Genomic DNA, 22,685 nt, shown 5'->3' with positions numbered 1-22,685 from the left:
TTTTGTAATCTCTCATGCCATATTCCCATTGTTAACGTTATAGTTATTGCTATTCCATTGCTATAGTTTCTGTAGTCTAGTGACCAGTTCGTTTTTGAAAAGAAAGAAGAGAAAAATATTTCCATTCTTCCCATCACGGACTGGTAGAGTTGTGACACCAGGTGGGAGCAATAATTATCAAGTAGAACAGAAAAACATCAATACTCAGAACCTCCATACATGGACCATTGGCCGCTGTCTTCTAAATTCCACTGGAGCAAAATTACTAGCTGATTACACAATTAATGTTCGTATTTACATCATGTAATGTAGTGCTCTGGAGAAAGTATATTTATTGGTGAATTGTAGCGAAGCAAGATTTTCCCCAAATGGTTCCGTTAACTAGCAAATTATTTCTGTGGAAATCAAGTCCAGTCTGCTGTAAAACAGAAACTCGATGTGTGTGAACCGGACTTTAACGTAACTTTGACAAAAATCGGTATCCCTTCTAACCATCACCACCAGTTCATTCTCTGTATGTTCTTTAGGTGGAAATCAGCAACCCTGGCGTCACTGGAAATTGTGGAAATTGCGCCTCTCTGTGGTGAAAATCTATAAAATACCAGAAGTAAAATATGCCTTCGACGGTGTTCTGCGAGGATCAAATATGTTTCATGTCGGATGAATAGAAGAAAAAAAAACGCGTTGGTTGTTTGAGAACGAGGCGAGCAGAAGTCTGGGCGAAGACGAGGTTGAGTAGACTCGTTTTGAATTTCCAATCCTTGTCCCCCCCTTATACCCACAACGCTGTAGCTTCACAGTCAGACGAGAGAGGGCTATGTAAAGAGGTAGACTACCCTAAATCATGAGAATTGTTTGACTCAACTAGATAATTCTCCTTTACTAGCTAGGCTAGCCAAACAAGCTAACGATAGCTAGCTTGCTATACAGACATTTTAATCCAACATGGCGCTTTAAAGAACGTTTTATGACCAAGACCAGGGATGATGATTTGTTTTGGTAACTAGGAGAATCTGCTCCTGCAAATAATCAAAACAATCACAAACGACTCTTGTAGAAATGCCCCCAGAGTCGAGCATTGAATAAAGCGTCTTGCTGTGCACTAGCGGTCTTCCTTATGGTTAACTAGCTAGCAATCTATAGATCCAGTGACCATTCTGAAAATGCCAATGAATGGATTTGCAATTACAATACTGATTGATGACGACACATTTGCACCCAATTAAATACCTGTACCTGGTCACTCTAATAGGGTTATATTTGTTTGTGTATGTAGCTAGTTAGCTGACTGTCTGCTTGGGAGATGGAGGAGCAGGAGAGAGCTATGGAAGAGGATGCTCTGGACTCAAAGCCTCCACTGACCACTGAAGAGGATGAGCCCAAACACACCGTCCTCCACGTATCTCATATCACTGAAACACAACAGGTGGGACTTGACCCTATGAGTCGGCGGGACATGACATATGAGTCGGTCTGACTTGACCCTATGAGTCGGTCTGAGTGGAGTGGGCGGGACTTGACCCTAGGAGTGGGCGGGACTTGACCCTAGGAGTGGGCGGGACTTGACCCTAGGAGTGGGCGGGACTTGACCCTAGGAGTGGGCGGGACTTGACCCTAGGAGTTGGCGGGACTTGACCCTAGGATTTGGCGGGACTTGACCCGAGGAGTCGGGCGGGACTTGACCCGAGGAGTCGGGCGGGACTTGACCCTAGGAGTCGGGCGGGACTTGACCCTAGGAGTCGGGCGGGACTTGACCCTAGGAGTCGGGCGGGACTTGACCCTCGGAGTCGGTCTGACTTGACCCTCGGAGTCGGTCTGACTTGACCCTCGGAGTCGGTCTGACTTGACCCTATGAGTCGGTGGTTCTTGACCCTATGAGTCGGTGGTTCTTGACCCTATGAGTCGGTGGTTCTTCACCCTATGAGTCGGCGGGACTTGACCCGAGGAGTCGGGCGGGACTTGACCCGAGGAGTCGGGCGGGACTTGACCCTAGGAGTCGGGCGGGACTTGACCCTAGGAGTCGGCGGGACTTGACCCTAGGAGTCGGCGGGACTTGACCCTAGGAGTCGGCGGGACTTGACCCTAGGAGTCGGCGGGACTTGACCCTAGGAGTCGGGCGGGACTTGACCCTATGAGTCGGGCGGGACTTGACCCTATGAGTCGGCGGGACTTGACCCTATGAGTCGGCGGGACTTGACCCTATGAGTCGGCGGGACTTGACCCTATGAGTCGGCGGGACTTGACCCTATGAGTCGGCGGGACTTGACCCTAGGAGTGGGCGGGACTTGACCCTAGGAGTGGGTGGGACTTGATCCTAGGAGTCGGTCTGACTTTACCCTATGAGTCGGTCTGACTTTACCCTAGGAGTCGGTGGGACATGACATATGAGTCGGCGGTTCTTGACCCTATGAGTCGGCGGGACTTGACCCTAGGAGTGGGCGGGACTTGACCCTAGGAGTCGGTGGTTCTTGACCCTAGGAGTCGGTGGGACTTGACCCTAGGAGTGGGCGGGACTTGACCCTAGGAGTGGGCGGGACTTGACCCTAGGAGTGGGCGGGACTTGACCCTAGGAGTGGGCGGGACTTGACCCTAGGAGTGGGCGGGACTTGACCCTAGGAGTGGGCGGGACTTGACCCTAGGATTGGGCGGGACTTGACCCTAGGAGTCGGGCGGGACTTGACCCTAGGAGTCGGGCGGGACTTGACCCTAGGAGTCGGGCGGGACTTGACCCTAGGAGTCGGGCGGGACTTGACCCTAGGAGTCGGGCGGGACTTGACCCTCGGAGTCGGTCTGACTTGACCCTCGGAGTCGGTCTGACTTGACCCTCGGAGTCGGTCTGACTTGACCCTATGAGTCGGTGGTTCTTGACCCTATGAGTCGGTGGTTCTTGACCCTATGAGTCGGTGGTTCTTGACCCTATGAGTCGGTGGTTCTTGACCCTATGAGTCGGTGGTTCTTGACCCTATGAGTTGGTGGGACTTGACCCTATACATTTCAAAATTATTTGTGATGAGAAAGAATAATACAGTGCAGATATCAGGAGACCAAATCAATGGCAATTAGCATAATCAAATGCATGTGAAGTATTGTATTGTGTTCCAGGAGCCCAGGGAACCTGCACCTGAAGAGAATGAGACGAAGCCACAGTTCTCCGAGCTGCTTGTTATCAACAGCGTAGCTCCTCCAGACAGCTGGGAACCAGTCCACACTGATATCAAACTTGAGGAACTGACAAAGACAGAAATGCTGATACTGTCACAGACAGAGAATCAGGCAGCGATACAGACACAGACATTATCACAGACAGATGAGTTTATCATACTTGATCAGAATGGACAGCCTCTACAGTGTGAACGCATGGTGAGTAGAGAGGGTTTCACAAGAGCATAGAAACAGGTCCAGGCAGCTGCCAAATGGTACCCTGGTGATCCCAGATCTGTTTATGCTGAATAGCCAAATTGTTATAGCCTGGTTGGCTAGTCATCACAAACACAATCTGGCTGCATCAGGCTAGACTAGTCAATTCATTTTTGTTCCATGCTTCTTAAACACAGCCTAAGAACTGTTGGGTTTACGGTCTTCGTGTACCCTAAATATCTTTGCTCCCCTAGGTGCTAGTGACCAGTCGGTCAGACAACGGAGAGATGTATGTTATTCCCTCGAATCAGCTTGGAGGGGCTCAGGTGTTACTTCCTAGAGGACACCTACTGGACATCATAGACCCTACAGGTATTATTAACCTGGAACTCACCTGCTTCTACAGATACCAGCACCCTATTCCCTATTATAGTGCACCCTATTCCCTATTATAGTGCACCCTATTCCCTATTATAGTGCACCCTATTCCCTATTATAGCGCACCCTATTCCCTATTATAGCGCACCCTATTATAGTGCACCCTATTCCCTATTATAGTGCACCCTATTCCCTATTATAGTGCACCCTATTCCCTATTATAGTGCACCCTATTCCCTATTATAGTGCACCCTATTCCCTATTATAGCGCACCCTATTCCCTATTATAGTGCACCCTATTCCCTATTATAGTGCATCCTATTCCCTATTATAGTGCACCCTATTCCCTATTATAGCGCACCCTATTCCCTATTATAGTGCACCCTATTCCCTATTATAGCGCACCCTATTCCCTATTATAGTGCACCCTATTCCCTATTATAGTGCACCCTATTCCCTATTATAGTGCACCCTATTCCCTATTATAGTGCACCCTATTCCCTATTATAGCGCACCCTATTATAGTGCACCCTATTCCCTATTATAGTGCATCCTATTCCCTATTATAGTGCACCCTATTCCCTATTATAGCGCACCCTATTATAGTGCACCCTATTCCCTATTATAGTGCACCCTATTCCCTATTATAGCGCACCCTATTATAGTGCACCCTATTCCCTATTATAGCGCACCCTATTCCCTATTATAGCGCACCCTATTATAGTGCACCCTATTCCCTATTATAGTGCACTACTTTTGACCAGAGCTGGCCTATAAATGACTTCAGGTCAGACTGATGTGTGGGGCAATCGACAGAGCAGCAGAATTAAATTCAGGATGAGTCGTCAGGCAAACAGAAGTCTGCATTTTTGACGTTCCCTCTGGAAATATATGAGTTATTATATTATATTTCTTGTTAGACAATGTCAAGGAATTTTAACAGAATTTCCTCAAATTCCTTGTACAGTGTTTGGTGTTACAGAACTGAATAGAACACTATCTCTATCAGAGGAGGCTGGTGAGGGGAGGACGGCTCATAATAATGTCTGGAACGGAGCAAATGGAACGGCATCAAACACATGGAGACCAATGTGAAACCATGGAGACCAATGTGAAACCATGGAGACCAATGTGAAACCAAGGAGACCAATGTGAAACCATGGAGACCAATGTGAAACCATGGAGACCAATGTGAAACCATGGAGACCAATGTGAAACCAAGGAGACCAATGTGAAACCATGGAGACCAATGTGTTTGTATTTGATCCCATTCCATTAATTCCGCTCCAGTCATTACCATGAGCCAGTCCTCCCCAATTAAGGTGCCACCAGCCTCCTGTGCTTTCTATAGTTTGGTGTATGAAGTTGAGATTGTCTGATCTGTTTAGGATCCTGCGGGGAGAAGACTGCTGATGAGAAAGAGCTTCACACCATCACGTTAACAGCTGTTACGGATGACAGCGGCAGTTTGACTACAGTCACATCGGCTGTTACGGATGACAGCGGCAGTTTGACTACAGTCACATCAGCTGTTACGGATGACAGCGGCAGTTTGACTACAGTCACATCGGCTGTTACGGATGACAGCGGCAGTTTGACTACAGTCACATCGGCTGTTACGGATGACAGCGGCAGTTTGACTACAGTACCATCGGCTGTTACGGATGACAGCGGCAGTTTGACTACAGTCACATTGGCTGTTACGGATGACAGCGGCAGTTTGACTACAGTCACATCGGCTGTTACGGATGACAGCGGCAGTTTGACTACAGTACCATCGGCTGTTACGGATGACAGCGGCAGTTTGACTACAGTCACATCGGCTGTTACGGATGACAGCGGCAGTTTGACTACAGTACCATCGGCTGTTACGGATGACAGCGGCAGTTCGACTACAGTCACATCGGCTGTTACGGATGACAGCGGCAGTTTGACTACAGTCACATCGGCTGTTACAGATGACAGCGGCAGTTTGACTACAGTCACATCGGCTGTTACGGATGACAGCGGCAGTTTGACTACAGTCACATCGGCTGTTACGGATGACAGCGGCAGTTTGACTACAGTCACATCGGCTGTTACGGATGACAGCGGCAGTTTGACTACAGTCACATCGGCTGTTACGGATGACAGCGGCAGTTTGACTACAGTCACATCGGCTGTTACGGATGACAGCGGCAGTTTGACTACAGTACCATCGGCTGTTACGGATGACAGCGGCAGTTCGACTACAGTCACATCGGCTGTTACGGATGACAGCGGCAGTTTGACTACAGTCACATCGGCTGTTACGGATGACAGCGGCAGTTCGACTACAGTCACATCGGCTGTTACGGATGACAGCGGCAGTTTGACTACAGTCACATCGGCTGTTACGGATGACAGCGGCAGTTCGACTACAGTCACATCTGCTGTTACGGATGACAGCGGCAGTTTGACTACAGTCACATCGGCTGTTACGGATGACAGCGGCAGTTCGACTACAGTCACATCGGCTGTTACGGATGACAGCGGCAGTTCGACTACAGTCACATCGGCTGTTACGGATGACAGCGGCAGTTTGACTACAGTCACATCGGCTGTTACGGATGACAGCGGCAGTTTGACTACAGTCACATCGGCTGTTACGGATGACAGCGGCAGTTTGACTACAGTCACATCGGCTGTTACGGATGACAGCGGCAGTTCGACTACAGTCACATCGGCTGCGGCTAAGAGCTCGGCACAGAGGTGGGCTCACATCTTCTTAGTGTTACACTCAGTAACTGTTTAAGGAATATTAGGTTCGTTTGACAATAGTTGTAACTGTTACTGTCCCTCTTCCCATGTTACTGTTGTGTTGTGTGTAGCTCTCAGGTCTGTTTCACCTCTCTGAAACCTCTCCCAGCCAACGCCCCCAACTGGGCCCTGAGGCTTCATAATGCTGAGGTACGTCTACCAACTGGGCCCTAAGGCTTCATAATGCTGAGGTACGTCTACCAACTGGGCCCTGAGGCTTCATAATGCTGAGGTACGTCTACCAACTGGGCCCTGAGGCTTCATAATGCTGAGGTACGTCTACCAACTGGGCCCTGAGGCTTCATAATGCTGAGGTACGTCTACCAACTGGGCCCTGAGGCTTCATAATGCTGAGGTACGTCTACCAACTGGGCCCTGAGGCTTCATAATGCTGAGGTACGTCTACCAACTGGGCCCTGAGGCTTCATAATGCTGAGGTACGTCTACCAACTGGGCCCTGAGGCTTCATAATGCTGAGGCCTTACCGTGAAATGCTGAATACAACGGTAGACCTTACCGTGAAATGCTGAATACAACGGTAGACCTTACCGTGAAATGCTGAATACAACGGTAGACCTTACCGTGAAATGCTGAATACAACGGTAGACCTTACCGTGAAATGCTGAATGCAACAGTAGACCTTACCGTGAAATGATGAATACAACAGTAGACCTTACCGTGAAATGCTGAATACAACAGTAGACCTTACCGTGAAATGCTGAATGCAACGGTAGACCTTACCGTGAAATGCTGAATACAACGGTAGACCTTACCGTGAAATGTTGAATACAACGGTAGACCTTACCGTGAAATGCTGAATGCAACGGTAGACCTTACCGTGAAATGCTGAATACAACGGTAGACCTTACCGTGAAATGCTGAATGCAACGGTAGACCTTACCGTGAAATGCTGAATGCAACGGTAGACCTTACCGTGAAATGCTGAATACAACGGTAGACCTTACCGTGAAATGCTGAATACAACAGTAGACCTTACCGTGAAATGCTGAATACAACGGTAGACCTTACCGTGAAATGCTGAATACAACGGTAGACCTTACCGTGAAATGCTGAATACAACGGTAGACCTTACCGTGAAATGCTGAATGCAACGGTAGACCTTACCGTGAAATGCTGAATACAACGGTAGACCTTACCGTGAAATGCTGAATACAACGGTAGACCTTACCGTGAAATGCTGAATGCAACAGTAGACCTTACTGTGAAATGCTGAATACAACAGTAGACCTTACCGTGAAATGTTGATTACAACGGTAGACCTTACCGTGAAATGCTGAATACAACAGTAGACCTTACCGTGAAATGCTGAATACAACAGTAGACCTTACCGTGAAATGCTGAATACAACAGTAGACCTTACCGTGAAATGCTGAATGCAACGGTAGACCTTACCGTGAAATGATGAATACAACAGTAGACCTTACCGTGAAATGCTGAATACAACAGTAGACCTTACCGTGAAATGCTGAATGCAACGGTAGACCTTACCGTGAAATGCTGAATGCAACGGTAGACCTTACCGTGAAATGCTGAATGCAACGGTAGACCTTACCGTGAAATGCTGAATACAACAGTAGACCTTACCGTGAAATGCTGAATACAACAGTAGACCTTACCGTGAAATGTTGATTACAACGGTAGACCTTACCGTGAAATGCTGAATGCAACGGTAGACCTTACCGTGAAATGCTGAATGCAACGGTAGACCTTACCGTGAAATGCTGAATACAACAGTAGACCTTACCGTGAAATGCTGAATACAACAGTAGACCTTACCGTGAAATGCTTACTGACAAGCCCTTAACCAACAAGGCCGTTTTATGAAAAATAAGAGTTAAGAACAGATTGACTTAATAAACTAAAGTTTTAAAAAAATAGAAGAGCAACAATAAAATAACAATAACGAGACTTTATACACAGGTTAGTCGAGGTAATTTGTACATGTAGGTAAAGTGACTATGCATAGATAATAAACAGCGAGTAGCAGCAGTGTACATGTAGGTAGGGGTAAAGTGACTATAGATAATAAACAGCAAGTAGCAGCAGTGTACATGTAGGTAGGGGTAAAGTGACTATGCATAGATAATAAACAGAGTAGCAGCAGTGTACATGTAGGTAGGGGTAAAGTGACTATAGATAATAAACAGAGAGTAGCAGCAGTGTACATGTAGGTAGGGGTAAAGTGACTATGCATAGATAATAAACAGAGTAGCAGCAGTGTACATGTAGGTAGGGGTAAAGTGACTATGCATAGATAATAAACAGTGAGTAGCAGCAGTGTACATGTAGGTAGGGGTAAAGTGACTATGCATAGATAATAAACAGAGTAGCAGCAGTGTACATGTAGGTAGGGGTAAAGTGACTATGCATAGATAATAAACAGCGAGTAGCAGCAGTGTACATGTAGGTAGGGGTAAAGTGACTATAGATAATAAACAGCGAGTAGCAGCAGTGTACATGTAGGTAGGGGTAAAGTGACTATGCATAGATAATAAACAGAGTAGCAGCAGTGTATAAGTAGGTAGGGGTAAAGTGACTATAGATAATAAACAGCGAGTAGCAGCAGTGTACATGTAGGTAGGGGTAAAGTGACTATAGATAATAAACAGCGAGTAGCAGCAGTGTACATGTAGGTAGGGGTAAAGTGACTATAGATAATAAACAGCGAGTAGCAGCAGTGTACATGTAGGTAGGGGTAAAGTGACTATGCATAGATAATAAACAGAGTAGCAGCAGTGTACATGTAGGTAGGGGTAAAGTGACTATAGATAATGAACAGCGAGTAGCAGCAGTGTAAAAAGGGGCGGGGGGGGGGGGGTCAATGTAAATAGTCCGGTGGCCATTTGATTAGATGTTCAGGAGTCTTGTGGCTTGGGGGTAGAAGCTGTTTAGAAGCCTTTTGGACCTAGACTTGGTGCTCCGGTACCGCTTGCCGTGCGGTAGCAGAGAGAACAGTCTATGACTAAGGTGGCTGGGGTCTCTGACCTCCTCCCTATTGGCTGTCTGTCGTTATCGGTGATCAGGCCAACCGCTGTTGTATCATCAGCAAACTTAATGATGGTGTTGGAGTCGTGCCTGGCCATGCAGTCATGGGTGAACAGGGAATACAGGAGGGGAATAAGCACACACCCCTGAGGGGCCCCTGTGTTGAGGATGTTGTTACCTCACCTGACCACCTGAGGGCGGCCCGTCAGGAAGTCCAGGATCCAGTTGCAGAGGGAGGTGTTTAGTCCCAGGGTCCTTAGATTATTGATGAGTTTTGAGGGCACTATGGTGTTGAACGCTGAGGTGAGGTCAATGAACAGCATTCTCATGTGTGTTCCTTTTGTCCAGGTGGGAAAGGCCAGTGTGGAGTGCAGCACCCTAACTCACGTTTACACCCTAAGACATGTTGAGTCACCGTCCATCAGTCAATTAGATATCATTCTGACACCAAACTGACACCACACCCACTTTTTCCAACTCGTTTAGAAGCCAACTATCACATATTTCAGAGCTGGCCCAAAATTCACAGCGCCTTCTGTTCAAACCATAATAAAAACATAAAACACAAATTTACGTTCTAGCTGCGGGTCCAGTTCTAACATTATGTGTAGGCCTAGCTGAGGCGATAGGTCATTTGGAGCCCGAGTAGCGACCTTAATTGGTGTTGAAAATTCAAATTTTCCGGGCGTTGCTATGGGGTCCTTGAATGAGTTATCAGACAGAAACGTTGGGGTCCGTCTCTATGGGCCGAGACGGTTGCAATGCACCTAGTCTTGCGATTCTGGGACATTTCTAAATGTCGTAATTTTCGTGATGTCAAAATGAATTGAAGTTATTACAAATGTATGAGGCTGTTTCTCGATCCGAGAACCTTCTAGAGCCACATAACTCACCTCGCACTATCGACCTGAGCTCTAGGACAGGTTTCTAACGTTTCAGAACTCTAGGTCTGACGGTTCTTTAATAGTTCGAACAAAGGTAACTAAGGTAACTATTGCAGGCTGTGTCCTACCACACTGTGGTGGCTGGTTATGTTTTTCCTTACACAGTAGGTTCATTTAATTTGACGTGAAGCGGTAAAATTAGCGCTCTATTTTCATTTTTGACCTTTAATCCCAGAAAAATGGCCATAACTCAAAAACTGTCGAGGCCTTGACGCCATCTTGTTCGGGGCCAACTGCCCATTATGCCAAACCTATGCTCACCAAGTTTCGTCTTTGAAGTCTTTTCCGTTTAGGAGAAAAGGCCACGTCGTGATTGGTGATGTTTTGTACATTTGCAATTTGATTCCATTCGCCCTCTTGTGGGATTGACCGGGACAGCGGAAAAATGACCAAAATTTGAACATTTTATAAAACGGAAACCAAATGTCAGAGAGACTTCGTGCGATGACTTCCCAGAAGATCCTGCCCTGCTGCACGGCCCACCGCCGTCCGCAAATTTTAGAATCGTTGGCGGACGTCTAGTAAGGGACCGTACATTTACAATGTGGACTTTCTCACTAACCATATGGCAAATGTTCCCTGAAGGTACGTTGACACCCTAAGACACGTTGACACCCTAAGACACGTTGACACCCTAAGACACGTTGACACCCTAAGACACGTTGACACCCTAAGACACGTTGACACCCTGAGACACGTTGACACCCTGAGACACGTTGACACCCTGAGACACGTTGACACCCTAAGACACGTTGACACCCTGAGACACGTTGACACCCTGAGACACGTTGACACCCTGAGACACGTTGACACCCTGAGACACGTTGACACCCTGAGACACGTTGACACCCTGAGACACGTTGACACCCTAAGACACGTTGACACCCTAAGACACGTTGACACCCTAAGACACGTTGACACCCTAAGACACGTTGACACCCTAAGACACGTTGACACCCTAAGACACAGCTCTGTTGCCTGAGGATGCTAACAGGAAAGGCTTGTGATAGTTAGCGTCCTCAGGCTTAGAGCTTTGCACATTTCTGGGAAGGAAGGGCCTCAACAGTCCTTCATGTTGACTTTTTGATTTCTTCTTCTCCTCCTTTTCTCTCTTTCTCCCCCCCTCTCTCTCTGTGTCTCCCCCCCTCTCTCTCTGTGTCTCCCCCCCTCTCTCTCTGTGTCTCCCCCCCTCCCTCTGTGTCTCCCCCTCTCTCTCTGTGTCTCCCCCCCTCTCTCTCTGTGTCTCCCCCTCTCTCTCTGTGTCTCCCCCCCTCCCTCTCTGTCCCCCTCTCTCGCTCTTCCTCTCTCTCTGTGTCTCTCCCCCCTCTCTGTCTCTCTGTCTCCCCCCTCTCTCTCTGTGTCTCCTGGAGCAGAAGATAGGTGACTCATACCGTGGCTACTGTAACACCGACACAGAGCTGGAGACCATCCTCCTGCTCCACAAGCAGCAGACCAACAGTGTGTTTGGGACGCGCCAGTCCCCCTCCCCTGCCAAGCCTGCCAGCCGTCTGATGTGGAAGTCCCAATACGTACCTTACGATGGCGTCCCTTTTGTCAATGCAGGTAGACAGTACTGGTTCAGTAGCCTACGATGGCGTCCCTTTTGTCAATGCAGGTAGACAGTACTGGTTCAGTAGCCTACGATGGCTATCATTTATCTGACTAGATACTGTATGTTATCTGACTGTAGGCGGTTGGCTTGTTCATTTATCTGACTAGATACTGTATGTTATCTGACTAGATACTGTATGTTATCTGACTAGATACTGTATGTTATCTGGCTAGATACTGTATGTTATCTGACTAGATACTGTATGTTATCTGACTAGATACTGTATGTTATCTGACTAGATACTGTATGTTATCTGACTAGATACTGTATGTTATCTGACTAGATACTGTATGTTATCTGACTAGATACTGTATGTTATCTGGCTAGATACTGTATGTTATCTGACTAGATACTGTATGTTATCTGACTAGATACTGTATGTTATCTGACTAGATACTGTATGTTATCTGACTAGATACTGTATGTTATCTGACTAGATACTGTATGTTATTAGACTAGATACTGTATGTTATCTGACTAGATACTGTATGTTATCTGACTAGATACTGTATGTTATCTGACTATAGGCTGTAGGCTTGTTCATTTATCTGACTAGATACTGTATGTTATCTGACTAGATACTGTATGTTATCTGGCTAGATACTGTATGTTATCTGACTAGATACTGTATGTTATCTGACTAGATACTGTATGTTATCTGACTATAGGCTGTAGGCTTGTTCATTTATCTGACTAGATACTGTATGTTATCTGACTAGATACTGTATGTTATCTGGCTAGATACTGTATGTTATCTGACTAGATACTGTATGTTATCTGACTAGATACTGTATGTTATTAGACTAGATACTGTATGTTATCTGACTAGATACTGTATGTTATCTGACTAGATACTGTATGTTATCTGACTAGATACTGTATGTTATCTGACTAGATACTGTATGTTATCTGACTAGATACTGTATGTTATCTGACTAGATACTGTATGTTATCTGACTAGATACTGTATGTTATCTGACTAGATACTGTATGTTATCTGACTAGATACTGTATGTTATCTGACTAGATACTGTATGTTATCTGGCTATAGACTGTATGTTATCTGACTAGATAGGCTTATAAGTCCTCTGCCATTATTTGAATGAAGGAGAGGAGAGAGAGAGAGACAGAGAAGAGGAGGAGATGGACACTCACGGTAGTGAGATATTCTGTAGCTAAAGGAATGAAGGAGAGGAGAGAGAGAGAGGAGGAGATGGACACTCACGGTAGTGAGAGATCCTGTAACCAAAGGTAATGTGTTAGTCTATTAATGATGGTGGTTGGTGACTTGTGCAGAATACTACTAAGGCGCGTACAGAGGAGATTACCGTGACTCAACTGTCATGTAGATGTTTACTGGGGTCATGACTGCCAGGGTGGCCGTAATACGGTCAAAAATATTCAGTTATAATGGAAACCAGGTCATATTCAGAGTTATAATGGAAACCAGGTCATATTCAGAGTTATAATGGAAACCAGGTCATATTCAGAGTTATAATGGAAACCAGGTCATATAGCTATAGTGATGGAATCATCTACTTTCTCCATATGTATCCAGGCAGTAGAGCCATAGTGATGGAATCATCTACTTTCTCCATCTGTATCCAGGCAGTAGAGCTCTGGTGATGGAATCATCTACTTTCTCCATCTCTGTATCCAGGCAGTAGAGCTCTGGTGATGGAATCATCTACTTTCTCCATCTCTGTATCCAGGCAGTAGAGCCATAGTGATGGAATCATCTACTTTCTCCATCTGTATCCAGGCAGTAGAGCCATAGTGATGGAATCATCTACTTTCTCCATCTGTATCCAGGCAGTAGAGCCATAGTGATGGAATCATCTACTTTCTCCATCTGTATCCAGGCAGTAGAGCCATAGTGATGGAATCATCTACTTTCTCCATCTGTATCCAGGCAGTAGAGCCATAGTGATGGAATCATCTACTTTCTCCATCTGTATCCAGGCAGTAGAGCCATAGTGATGGAATCATCTACTTTCTCCATCTGTATCCAAGCAGTAGAGCTATAGTGATGGAATCATCTACTTTCTCCATCTGTATCCAGGCAGTAGAGCTATAGTGATGGAATCATCTACTTTCTCCATCTGTATCCAGGCAGTAGAGCCATAGTGATGGAATCATCTACTTTCTCCATCTGTATCCAGGCAGTAGAGCCATAGTGATGGAATCATCTACTTTCTCCATCTGTATCCAGGCAGTAGAGCTCTGGTGATGGAATCATCTACTTTCTCCATCTGTATCCAAGCAGTAGAGCTCTGGTGATGGAATCATCTACTTTCTCCATCTGTATCCAGGCAGTAGAGCCATAGTGATGGAATCATCTACTTTCTCCATCTGTATCCAGGCAGTAGAGCCATAGTGATGGAATCATCTACTTTCTCCATCTGTATCCAGGCAGTAGAGCCATAGTGATGGAATCATCTACTTTCTCCATCTGTATCCAGGCAGTAGAGCCATAGTGATGGAATCATCTACTTTCTCCATCTGTATCCAGGCAGTAGAGCCATAGTGATGGAATCATCTACTTTCTCCATCTGTATCCAGGCAGTAGAGCCATAGTGATGGAATCATCTACTTTCTCCATCTGTATCCAAGCAGTAGAGCTATAGTGATGGAATCATCTACTTTCTCCATCTGTATCCAGGCAGTAGAGCTATAGTGATGGAATCATCTACTTTCTCCATCTGTATCCAGGCAGTAGAGCTATAGTGATGGAATCATCTACTTTCTCCATCTGTATCCAGGCAGTAGAGCCATAGTGATGGAATGTCAGTATGGTCCAAGGAGGAAAGGCCTCCAGCCCAAGAAAACTGCAGAGCAGAACATCAGTCCGAACATTGATTACAAAGCCACATGCCCTGCCAGGTAGACGCACATCCACACAAATCCCATCTATCTATGCTAACAGAACAATATGCTACCAACTCTGTGGACATAAGAGCTGTGTTTTTTTTTTAAATTTTAGTATTTTCTGACATCCCTCTCATTCTTCAGGATCTATATCAAGAAGGTGTGTAAGTTCCCTCAGCACCGGGTGCCTACGGATCCTAACGTAGACAAGAGGGTTGTTCGTCAGGAACAGGAAAAAGCCTTCTTCAACCTCCGGAAGACCCTGTGGGACGTGGGCGGAGTCCTGAGGCATTGATGGATTCTGCTATTTATACTTGGATTTGATATATATTATTAAAGTTCCTTGCGGATGCTCAGCCCGTATGGGCTTATAACACACTGAATGTTTAAGTAAGTAAACCTTCTGATTGATTGACGTATTGGTTGATTGACATCGGTTTCTTTGTTTATTCTCTCCCGTTAACAGGTACTACATGCAGCTCCCCACCCAGAAAGCTCACCTCTATCATGACATGGAGGCTCTCCTCCTGCCTCCTGCTCCAGACCTCCTCTTCCTCCCCATGGAGGAGGAGGTGAAGCAGGAGGAGGAGGAGGAGGAGAGGGGATGTGTCTGTGATGAAGGTGCGGAGGATGGTGGAACCATGCCATCTCGTCTCCACCCCAGGGTGGCAGAGAAGATCAGAGAGTTGGTGGAGCAGGGGTACCATCAGGTGTACCAGGTCCGCAAACAGCTCAGGTAAGGAGGCCCTCAGGGGCCATATCAAACAGCTCAGGTAAGGAGGCCCTCAGGGGCCATATAGAACAGCTCAGAGTAGGAGGCCCTCAGGGGCCATATCAAACAGCTCAGAGTAGGAGGCCCTCAGGGGCCATATCAAACAGCTCAGAGTAGGAGGCCCTCAGGGGCCATATCAAACAGCTCAGAGTAGGAGGCCCTCAGGGGCCATATCAAACAGCTCAGGTAAGGAGGCCTTCAGGGGCCATATCAAACAGCTCAGAGTAGGAGGCCCTCAGGGGCCATATCAAACAGCTCAGGTAAGGAGGCCCTCAGGGGCCATATCAAACAGCTCAGGTAAGGAGGCCTTCAGGGGCCATATCAAACAGCTCAGGTAAGGAGGCCCTCAGGGGCCATATCAAACAGCTCAGAGTAGGAGGCCCTCAGGGGCCATATCAAACAGCTCAGAGTAGGAGGCCCTCAGGGGCCATATCAAACAGCTCAGGTAAGGAGGCCCTCAGGGGCCATATCAAACAGCTCAGAGTAGGAGGCCCTCAGGGGCCATATCAAACAGCTCAGAGTAGGAGGCCCTCAGGGGCCATATCAAACAGCTCAGGTAAGGAGGCCCTCAGGGGCCATATCAAACAGCTCAGAGTAGGAGGCCCTCAGGGGCCATATCAAACAGCTCAGAGTAGGAGGCCCTCAGGGGCCATATCAAACAGCTCAGAGTAGGAGGCCTTCAGGGGCCATATCAAACAGCTCAGAGTAGGAGGCCCTCAGGGGCCATATCAAACAGCTCAGAGTAGGAGGCCCTCAGGGGCCATATCAAACAGCTCAGAGTAGGAGGCCCTCAGGGGCCATATCAAACAGCTCAGGTAAGGAGGCCCTCAGGGGCCATATCAAACAGCTCAGGTAAGGAGGCCCTCAGGGGCCATATCAAACAGCTCAGAGTAGGAGGCCTTCAGGGGCCATATCAAACAGCTCAGAGTAGGAGGCCCTCAGGGGCCATATCAAACAGCTAATCTCTATCATGGTCCCCAGTATTACCTCTATCATGGTCCCCAGTATTACCTCTATCATAGTCCCCAGTATTACCACTGTCCCTGGTGTTAACCTCTATCATGGTCCCCTGTATTACCACTGTCCCTGGTGTTAACCTCTATCATGGTCCCCAGTATTACCACTGTCCCTGGTGTTAACCTCTACCATGGTCCCCAGTATTACCACTGTCCCTGGTGTTAACCTCTATCATGGTCCCCAGTATTACCACTGTCCCTGGTGTTAACCTCTATCATGGTCCCCAGTATTACCACTGTCCCTGGTGTTAACCTCTATCATGGTCCCCAGTATTACCACTGTCCCTGGTGTTAACCTCTATCATGGTCCCCTGTATTACCTCTATCATGGTCCCCAGTATTACCACTGTCCCTGGTGTTAACCTCTATCATGGTCCCCAGTATTACCACTGTCCCTGGTGTTAACCTCTATCATGGTCCCCAGTATTACCTCTATCATGGTCTCCAGTATTACCACTGTCCCTGGTGTTAACCTCTATCATGGTCCCCAGTATTACCTCTATCATGGTCCCCAGTATTACCACTGTCCCTGGTGTTAACCTCTATCATGGTCCCCTGTATTACTACTGTCCCTGGTGTTAACCTCTATCATGGTCCCCTGTATTACCACTGTCCCTGGTGTTAACCTCTATCATGGTCCCCAGTATTACCTCTATCATGGTCCCCAGTATTACCACTGTCCCTGGTGTTAACCTCTATCATGGTCCCCAGTATTACCACTGTCCCTGGTGTTAACCTCTACCATGGTCCCCTGTATTACTACTGTCCCTGGTGTTAACCTCTATCATGGTCCCCAGTATTACCACTGTCCCTGGTGTTAACCTCTATCATGGTCCCCTGTATTACCACTGTCCCTGGTGTTAACCTCTATCATGGTCCCCTGTATTACCACTGTCCCTGGTGTTAACCTCTATCATGGTCCCCAGTATTACCACTGTCCCTGGTGTTAACCTCTATCATGGTCCCCAGTATTACCACTGTCCCTGGTGTTAACCTCTATCATGGTCCCCAGTATTACCACTGTCCCTGGTGTTAACCTCTATCATGGTCCCCAGTATTACCACTGTCCCTGGTGTTAACCTCTATCATGGTCCCCAGTATTACCACTGTCCCTGGTGTTAACCTCTATCATGGTCCCCAGTATTACCACTGTCCCTGGTGTTAACCTCTATCATGGTCCCCAGTATTACCACTGTCCCTGGTGTTAACCTCTATCATGGTCCCCTGTATTACCTCTATCATGGTCCCCTGTATTACCTCTATCATGGTCCCCTGTATTACCTCTATCATGGTCCCCTGTATTACCACTGTCCCTGGTGTTAACCTGTCTTCCTGTCTTGTTTCCTATCCTGCCAGGCGGTTTGTGGAGCGGGAGATGTTTAAATCAGAGGAGGTCCCAGAGAGACACAACCTCTGCTACTTCCCAACCGTCAACGACATAAAGAACCACATCCACGAGGCCCAGAAGACCTTCCAGCAGGCTGGGGGGGTCACCACTGATATAACACAGGTAACTAGGAAGACCTTCCAGCTGGCTGGGGGGTCACCACTGATATAACACAGGTAACTAGGAAGACCTTCCAGCTGGCTGGGGGGGTCACCACTGATATAACACAGGTAACTAGGAAGACCTTCCAGCTGGCTGGGGGGGGGTCACCACTGATATAACACAGGTAACTAGGAAGACCTTCCAGCTGGCTGGGGGGGTCACCACTGATATAACACAGGTAACTAGGAAGACCTTCCAGCTGGCTGGGGGGGTCACCACTGATATAACACAGGTAACTAGGAAGACCTTCCAGCTGGCTGGGGGGGGGGGGGGTCACCACTGATATAACACAGGTAACTAGGAAGACCTTCCAGCTGGCTGGGGGGGGTCACCACTGATATAACACAGGTAACTAGGAAGACCTTCCAGCTGGCTGGGGGGGGGTCACCACTGATATAACACAGGTAACTAGGAAGACCTTCCAGCTGGCTGGGGAGGGGGGGGGGGGGTCACCACTGATATAACACAGGTAACTAGGAAGACCTTCCAGCAGGCTGGGGGGGGTCACCACTAATATGACACAGGTAACTAGGAAGACCTTCCAGCTGGCTGGGGGGGGGGGTCACCACTGATATAACACAGGTAACTAGGAAGCCCTTCCAGCAGGCTGGGGGGGGGGGGGGGGGGTAACTAGGGGGGGGCTGGGGGTCACCACTGATATAACACAGGTAACTAGGAAGACCTTCCAGCTGGCTGGGGGGGGGGGTCACCACTGATATAACACAGGTAACTAGGAAGACCTTCCAGCTGGCTGGGGGGGGGGGTCACCACTAATATGACACAGGTAACTAGGAAGACCTTCCAGCTGGCTGGGGGGGGTCACCACTGATATGACATAGGTAACTAGGAAGACCTTCCAGCTGGCTGGGGGGGGGGTCACCACTGATATAACACAGGTAACTAGGAAGACCTTCCAGCTGGCTGGGGGGGTCACCACTGATATAACACAGGTAACTAGGAAGACCTTCCAGCTGGCTGGGGGGGGGGGGGGGTCACCACTGATATAACACAGGTAACTAGGAAGACCTTCCAGCTAGCTGGGGGGGGAGGGGGGGTCACCTGCTTCTCATGTGTTCCTGCTCTTTCATCTAAAACTTGTTCTTCTCCTTGTCATGTGTGATGTTCGATGCTTCGCCTCCAGTGGACTGAAGTGGACCCAATGACTGTAACTCTGACCCTCACGCCAGCCCCTGCTGAAGGTAATGACAGGTCACCTCTCGTCACCCAGAAAGCCCAGCTCCGATAGTTATCTTACGAGCTCTGTTTTCCCCAACCTTATTCAGTCTGTCCAGGTGCCTTCCAGAGAGTAGGAGTGTTGGAGGGGACTGACACGTTCGTCCCTGAGGCCGTACAGCTCTTCAGCTCTCTCACCTCCCTGCAACCCAAGATCTTTGCCCAGCTACAGGTGAGAGGACTACTGTCTGAAGTTCTGCGTATGTCTAACACACTGATGAATTCCTATCCAATTGAATCAGGCAGAGTTATATGTCTGTGTTTTCTTAGGCACTCGGCAAACCAACCGTCTGTTTCATTTCCAGGGTATCCAGCTCCAACCAGGCCTGTGTTCTTTTGACGGAGGTCTGTCTCAGTCATCTACAGACTTCCTGGAGCTGCCCAGCCCCCCACAGCCCCTCCTGGTCAGCCCCACACAGTTCCTCCAGTCCAGCCCCTCTCTGGGGGAAGCTATGACCCTAGCTGACCCCTCAGTGGTTCTGGGCATGGGTCAGGTGGTCATGGTGTCGTCGTTAGGGGACGAGAGCGTGGGGACACACCAGATACTGTTGGAGGACGGACAGACCATCCCTTTCCAGATAGTGGCTCCTGCTAATATTGGTGAGACAGTCGGGAGTTGACCTGAGATACTGCTGCAGTTGACTTCCTGTGGTGTGTCTGCTGCATCCCAAATAGCACCCTATTCCCATTATAGTACACTACTATTGATGAGAGCCCTGATCGAAAGTAGTGCACTATATATGGAATAGGATTACATTTGGGTTGCAGAGAGTCTCAGGGCAAAGTCAGGAGTAGGTAACCATGGTGACTGGTACACTACAGATCAGACTGAGAGTCTCAGGAGTAGGTAACCATGGTGACTGGTACACTACAGATCAGACTGAGAGTCTCAGGAGTAGGTAACCATGGTGACTGGTACAATACAGATCAGACTGAGAGTCTCAGGAGTAGGTAACCATGGTGACTGGTACACTACAGATCAGACTGAGAGTCTCAGGAGTAGGTAACCATGGTGACTGGTACACTACAGATCAGACTGAGAGTCTCAGGAGTAGGTAACCATGGTGACTGGTACACTACAGATCAGACTGAGAGTCTCAGGAGTAGGTAACCATGGTGACTGGTACAATACAGATCAGACTGAGAGTCTCAGGAGTAGGTAACCATGGTGACTGGTACAATACAGATCAGACTGAGAGTCTCAGGAGTAGGTAACCATGGTGACTGGTACACTACAGATCAGACTGAGAGTCTCGGGAGTAGGTAACCATGGTGACTGGTACACTACAGATCAGACTGAGAGTCTCGGGAGTAGGTAACCATGGTGACTGGTACACTACAGATCAGACTGAGAGTCTCAGGAGTAGGTAACCATGGTGACTGGTACACTACAGATCAGACTGAGAGTCTCGGCAGTAGGTAACCATGGTGACTGGTACACTACAGATCAGACTGAGAGTCTCAGGAGTAGGTAACCATGGTGACTGGTACACTACAGACCAGACTGAGAGTCTCGGCAGTAGGTAACCATGGTGACTGGTACACTACAGATCAGACTGAGAGTCTCAGGAGTAGGTAACCATGGTGACTGGTACACTACAGATCAGACTGAGAGTCTCAGGAGTAGGTAACCATGGTGACTGGTACACTACAGATCAGACTGAGAGTCTCGGGAGTAGGTAACCATGGTGACTGGTACACTACAGATCAGACTGAGAGTCTCAGGAGTAGGTAACCATGGTGACTGGTACACTACAGATCAGACTGAGAGTCTCGGGAGTAGGTAACCATGGTGACTGGTACACTACAGATCAGACTGAGAGTCTCAGGAGTAGGTAACCATGGTGACTGGTACACTACAGATCAGACTGAGAGTCTCAGGAGTAGGTAACCATGGTGACTGGTACACTACAGATCAGACTGAGAGTCTCAGGAGTAGGTAACCATGGTGACTGGTACACTACAGATCACAGGCTTCTATTAAAACTAAGATATACTAACTTGTTTTTCTCTTCCTGTTTGCTGTGTTCTATTCCTCAGCTCTGAACAGTCCAGTTGAGGTCAAGGAGGAGGAGGAGATGAGGACGGAGGAGGACACTGTCAACCCTGTAGATTGACACCAGGCCCTACAGGGGTTGTACTCCAGGTACCCCAGGGTTGTACTCCAGGTACCCCAGGGTTGTACTCCAGGTACCCCAGGGTTGTACTCCAGGTACCCCAGGGTTGTACTCCAGGTACCCCAGGGTTGTACTCCAGGTACCCCAGGGTTGTACTCCAGGTACCCCAGGGTTGTACTCCAGGTACCCCAGGATTGTACTCCAGGGGCATATCTCATTCCTCACAGGGGTGTACTTCAGCCCTCACAGGGGTCTATTCTTGGGGTGTATCTCGTTCCTCACAGGGGTGTATCTCGTTCCTCACAGGGGTGTATCTCGTTCCTCACAGGGGTGTATCTCGTTCCTCACAGGGGTGTATCCCATCTTTACCATATACTTACTGTAAGAGTGGTTGGTTTTACCTCAGGACGGTCATGGTTATTGATCACGTTTATTGTACAATTGACTGAAAGTGCAATTTATCCAGTGTTTTCTCCTTGTTATGCTTTTTGATATCATCACGAGGAACTTGTTCGCTATCGCTTTAAAATCATGGAATCCAACAAATATTGTATAATTACAGATTTAAAAAATAAAAAGACAACTAGGAGAACCCTGGGTGTATCAAGTCGATATCATGTGTATATATTAGTGCATAGGAAATGTCTTTTTCATAGATTAACCCTGTTGCATAGTCTTCTGAGATGATCATGTACTTCAATAAAGGTTTATTTTATTTGTTTAAATTAATTCATTCCTTACGTTTATTTCTTAATTCAATTGTTTTAAGTGGTTTGCGGACTATTCTATTCATTTTCCAATAAAGATCCATCCATTCTCGTGGGACTTTGCCACAACAAGTAAGATTCAATCAGAAGGACAGTAGTCAGATTTTGAATTTATTCCCATAAAATAAAAAAGGTCAAAATGTAACACTATTCCGCAAGACTGAAAATCCACCACTTCGAGGTGTTTGAACAGAACCCCACCAGCTACAAATGATTTACCCAGGATGCTTTGCGCGAACGTGATCGGGTCCTCACGAGTTGCCAAAGTCATACACCAATTTCTACAAT

The 22,685-nt window shown here is 47.6% G+C and overlaps 1 protein-coding gene across 2 annotated transcripts; it reads left to right on the top strand.

The window, feature by feature from the left end:
• Positions 1-692: 692 nt before the first annotated feature.
• On the top strand, positions 693-22,359 carry carf (calcium responsive transcription factor). 2 transcript variants are annotated; one of them, XM_064977016.1, is made up of 15 exons: positions 693-730; positions 1,277-1,426; positions 3,103-3,360; positions 3,612-3,729; positions 5,124-6,465; positions 6,585-6,663; positions 11,837-12,026; positions 14,838-14,958; positions 15,088-15,231; positions 15,410-15,679; positions 18,088-18,241; positions 19,422-19,479; positions 19,564-19,685; positions 19,819-20,113; positions 21,554-22,359. In XM_064977016.1, the coding sequence occupies exons 2-15, from the start codon at positions 1,304-1,306 to the stop codon at positions 21,628-21,630; spliced, it is 3,351 nt and encodes a 1,116-aa protein (XP_064833088.1). In that variant the 5' UTR covers positions 693-730; positions 1,277-1,303; the 3' UTR covers positions 21,631-22,359. The 2 variants fall into 2 exon arrangements, with proteins under 2 accessions (XP_064833088.1, XP_064833089.1); XM_064977017.1 differs by lacking the exon at positions 693-730 and adding an exon at positions 737-827.
• The last annotated feature ends 326 nt before the right edge of the window (positions 22,360-22,685 follow it).

This window comes from Oncorhynchus masou, chromosome 10 (genome assembly GCF_036934945.1).
Source record: "Oncorhynchus masou masou isolate Uvic2021 chromosome 10, UVic_Omas_1.1, whole genome shotgun sequence".
Classification (NCBI taxonomy): Eukaryota; Metazoa; Chordata; class Actinopteri; order Salmoniformes; family Salmonidae; genus Oncorhynchus; species Oncorhynchus masou.
The sequence above is the reverse complement of the archived record's forward strand: the minus strand, read 5'-3'. Positions and strand labels throughout refer to the sequence as shown.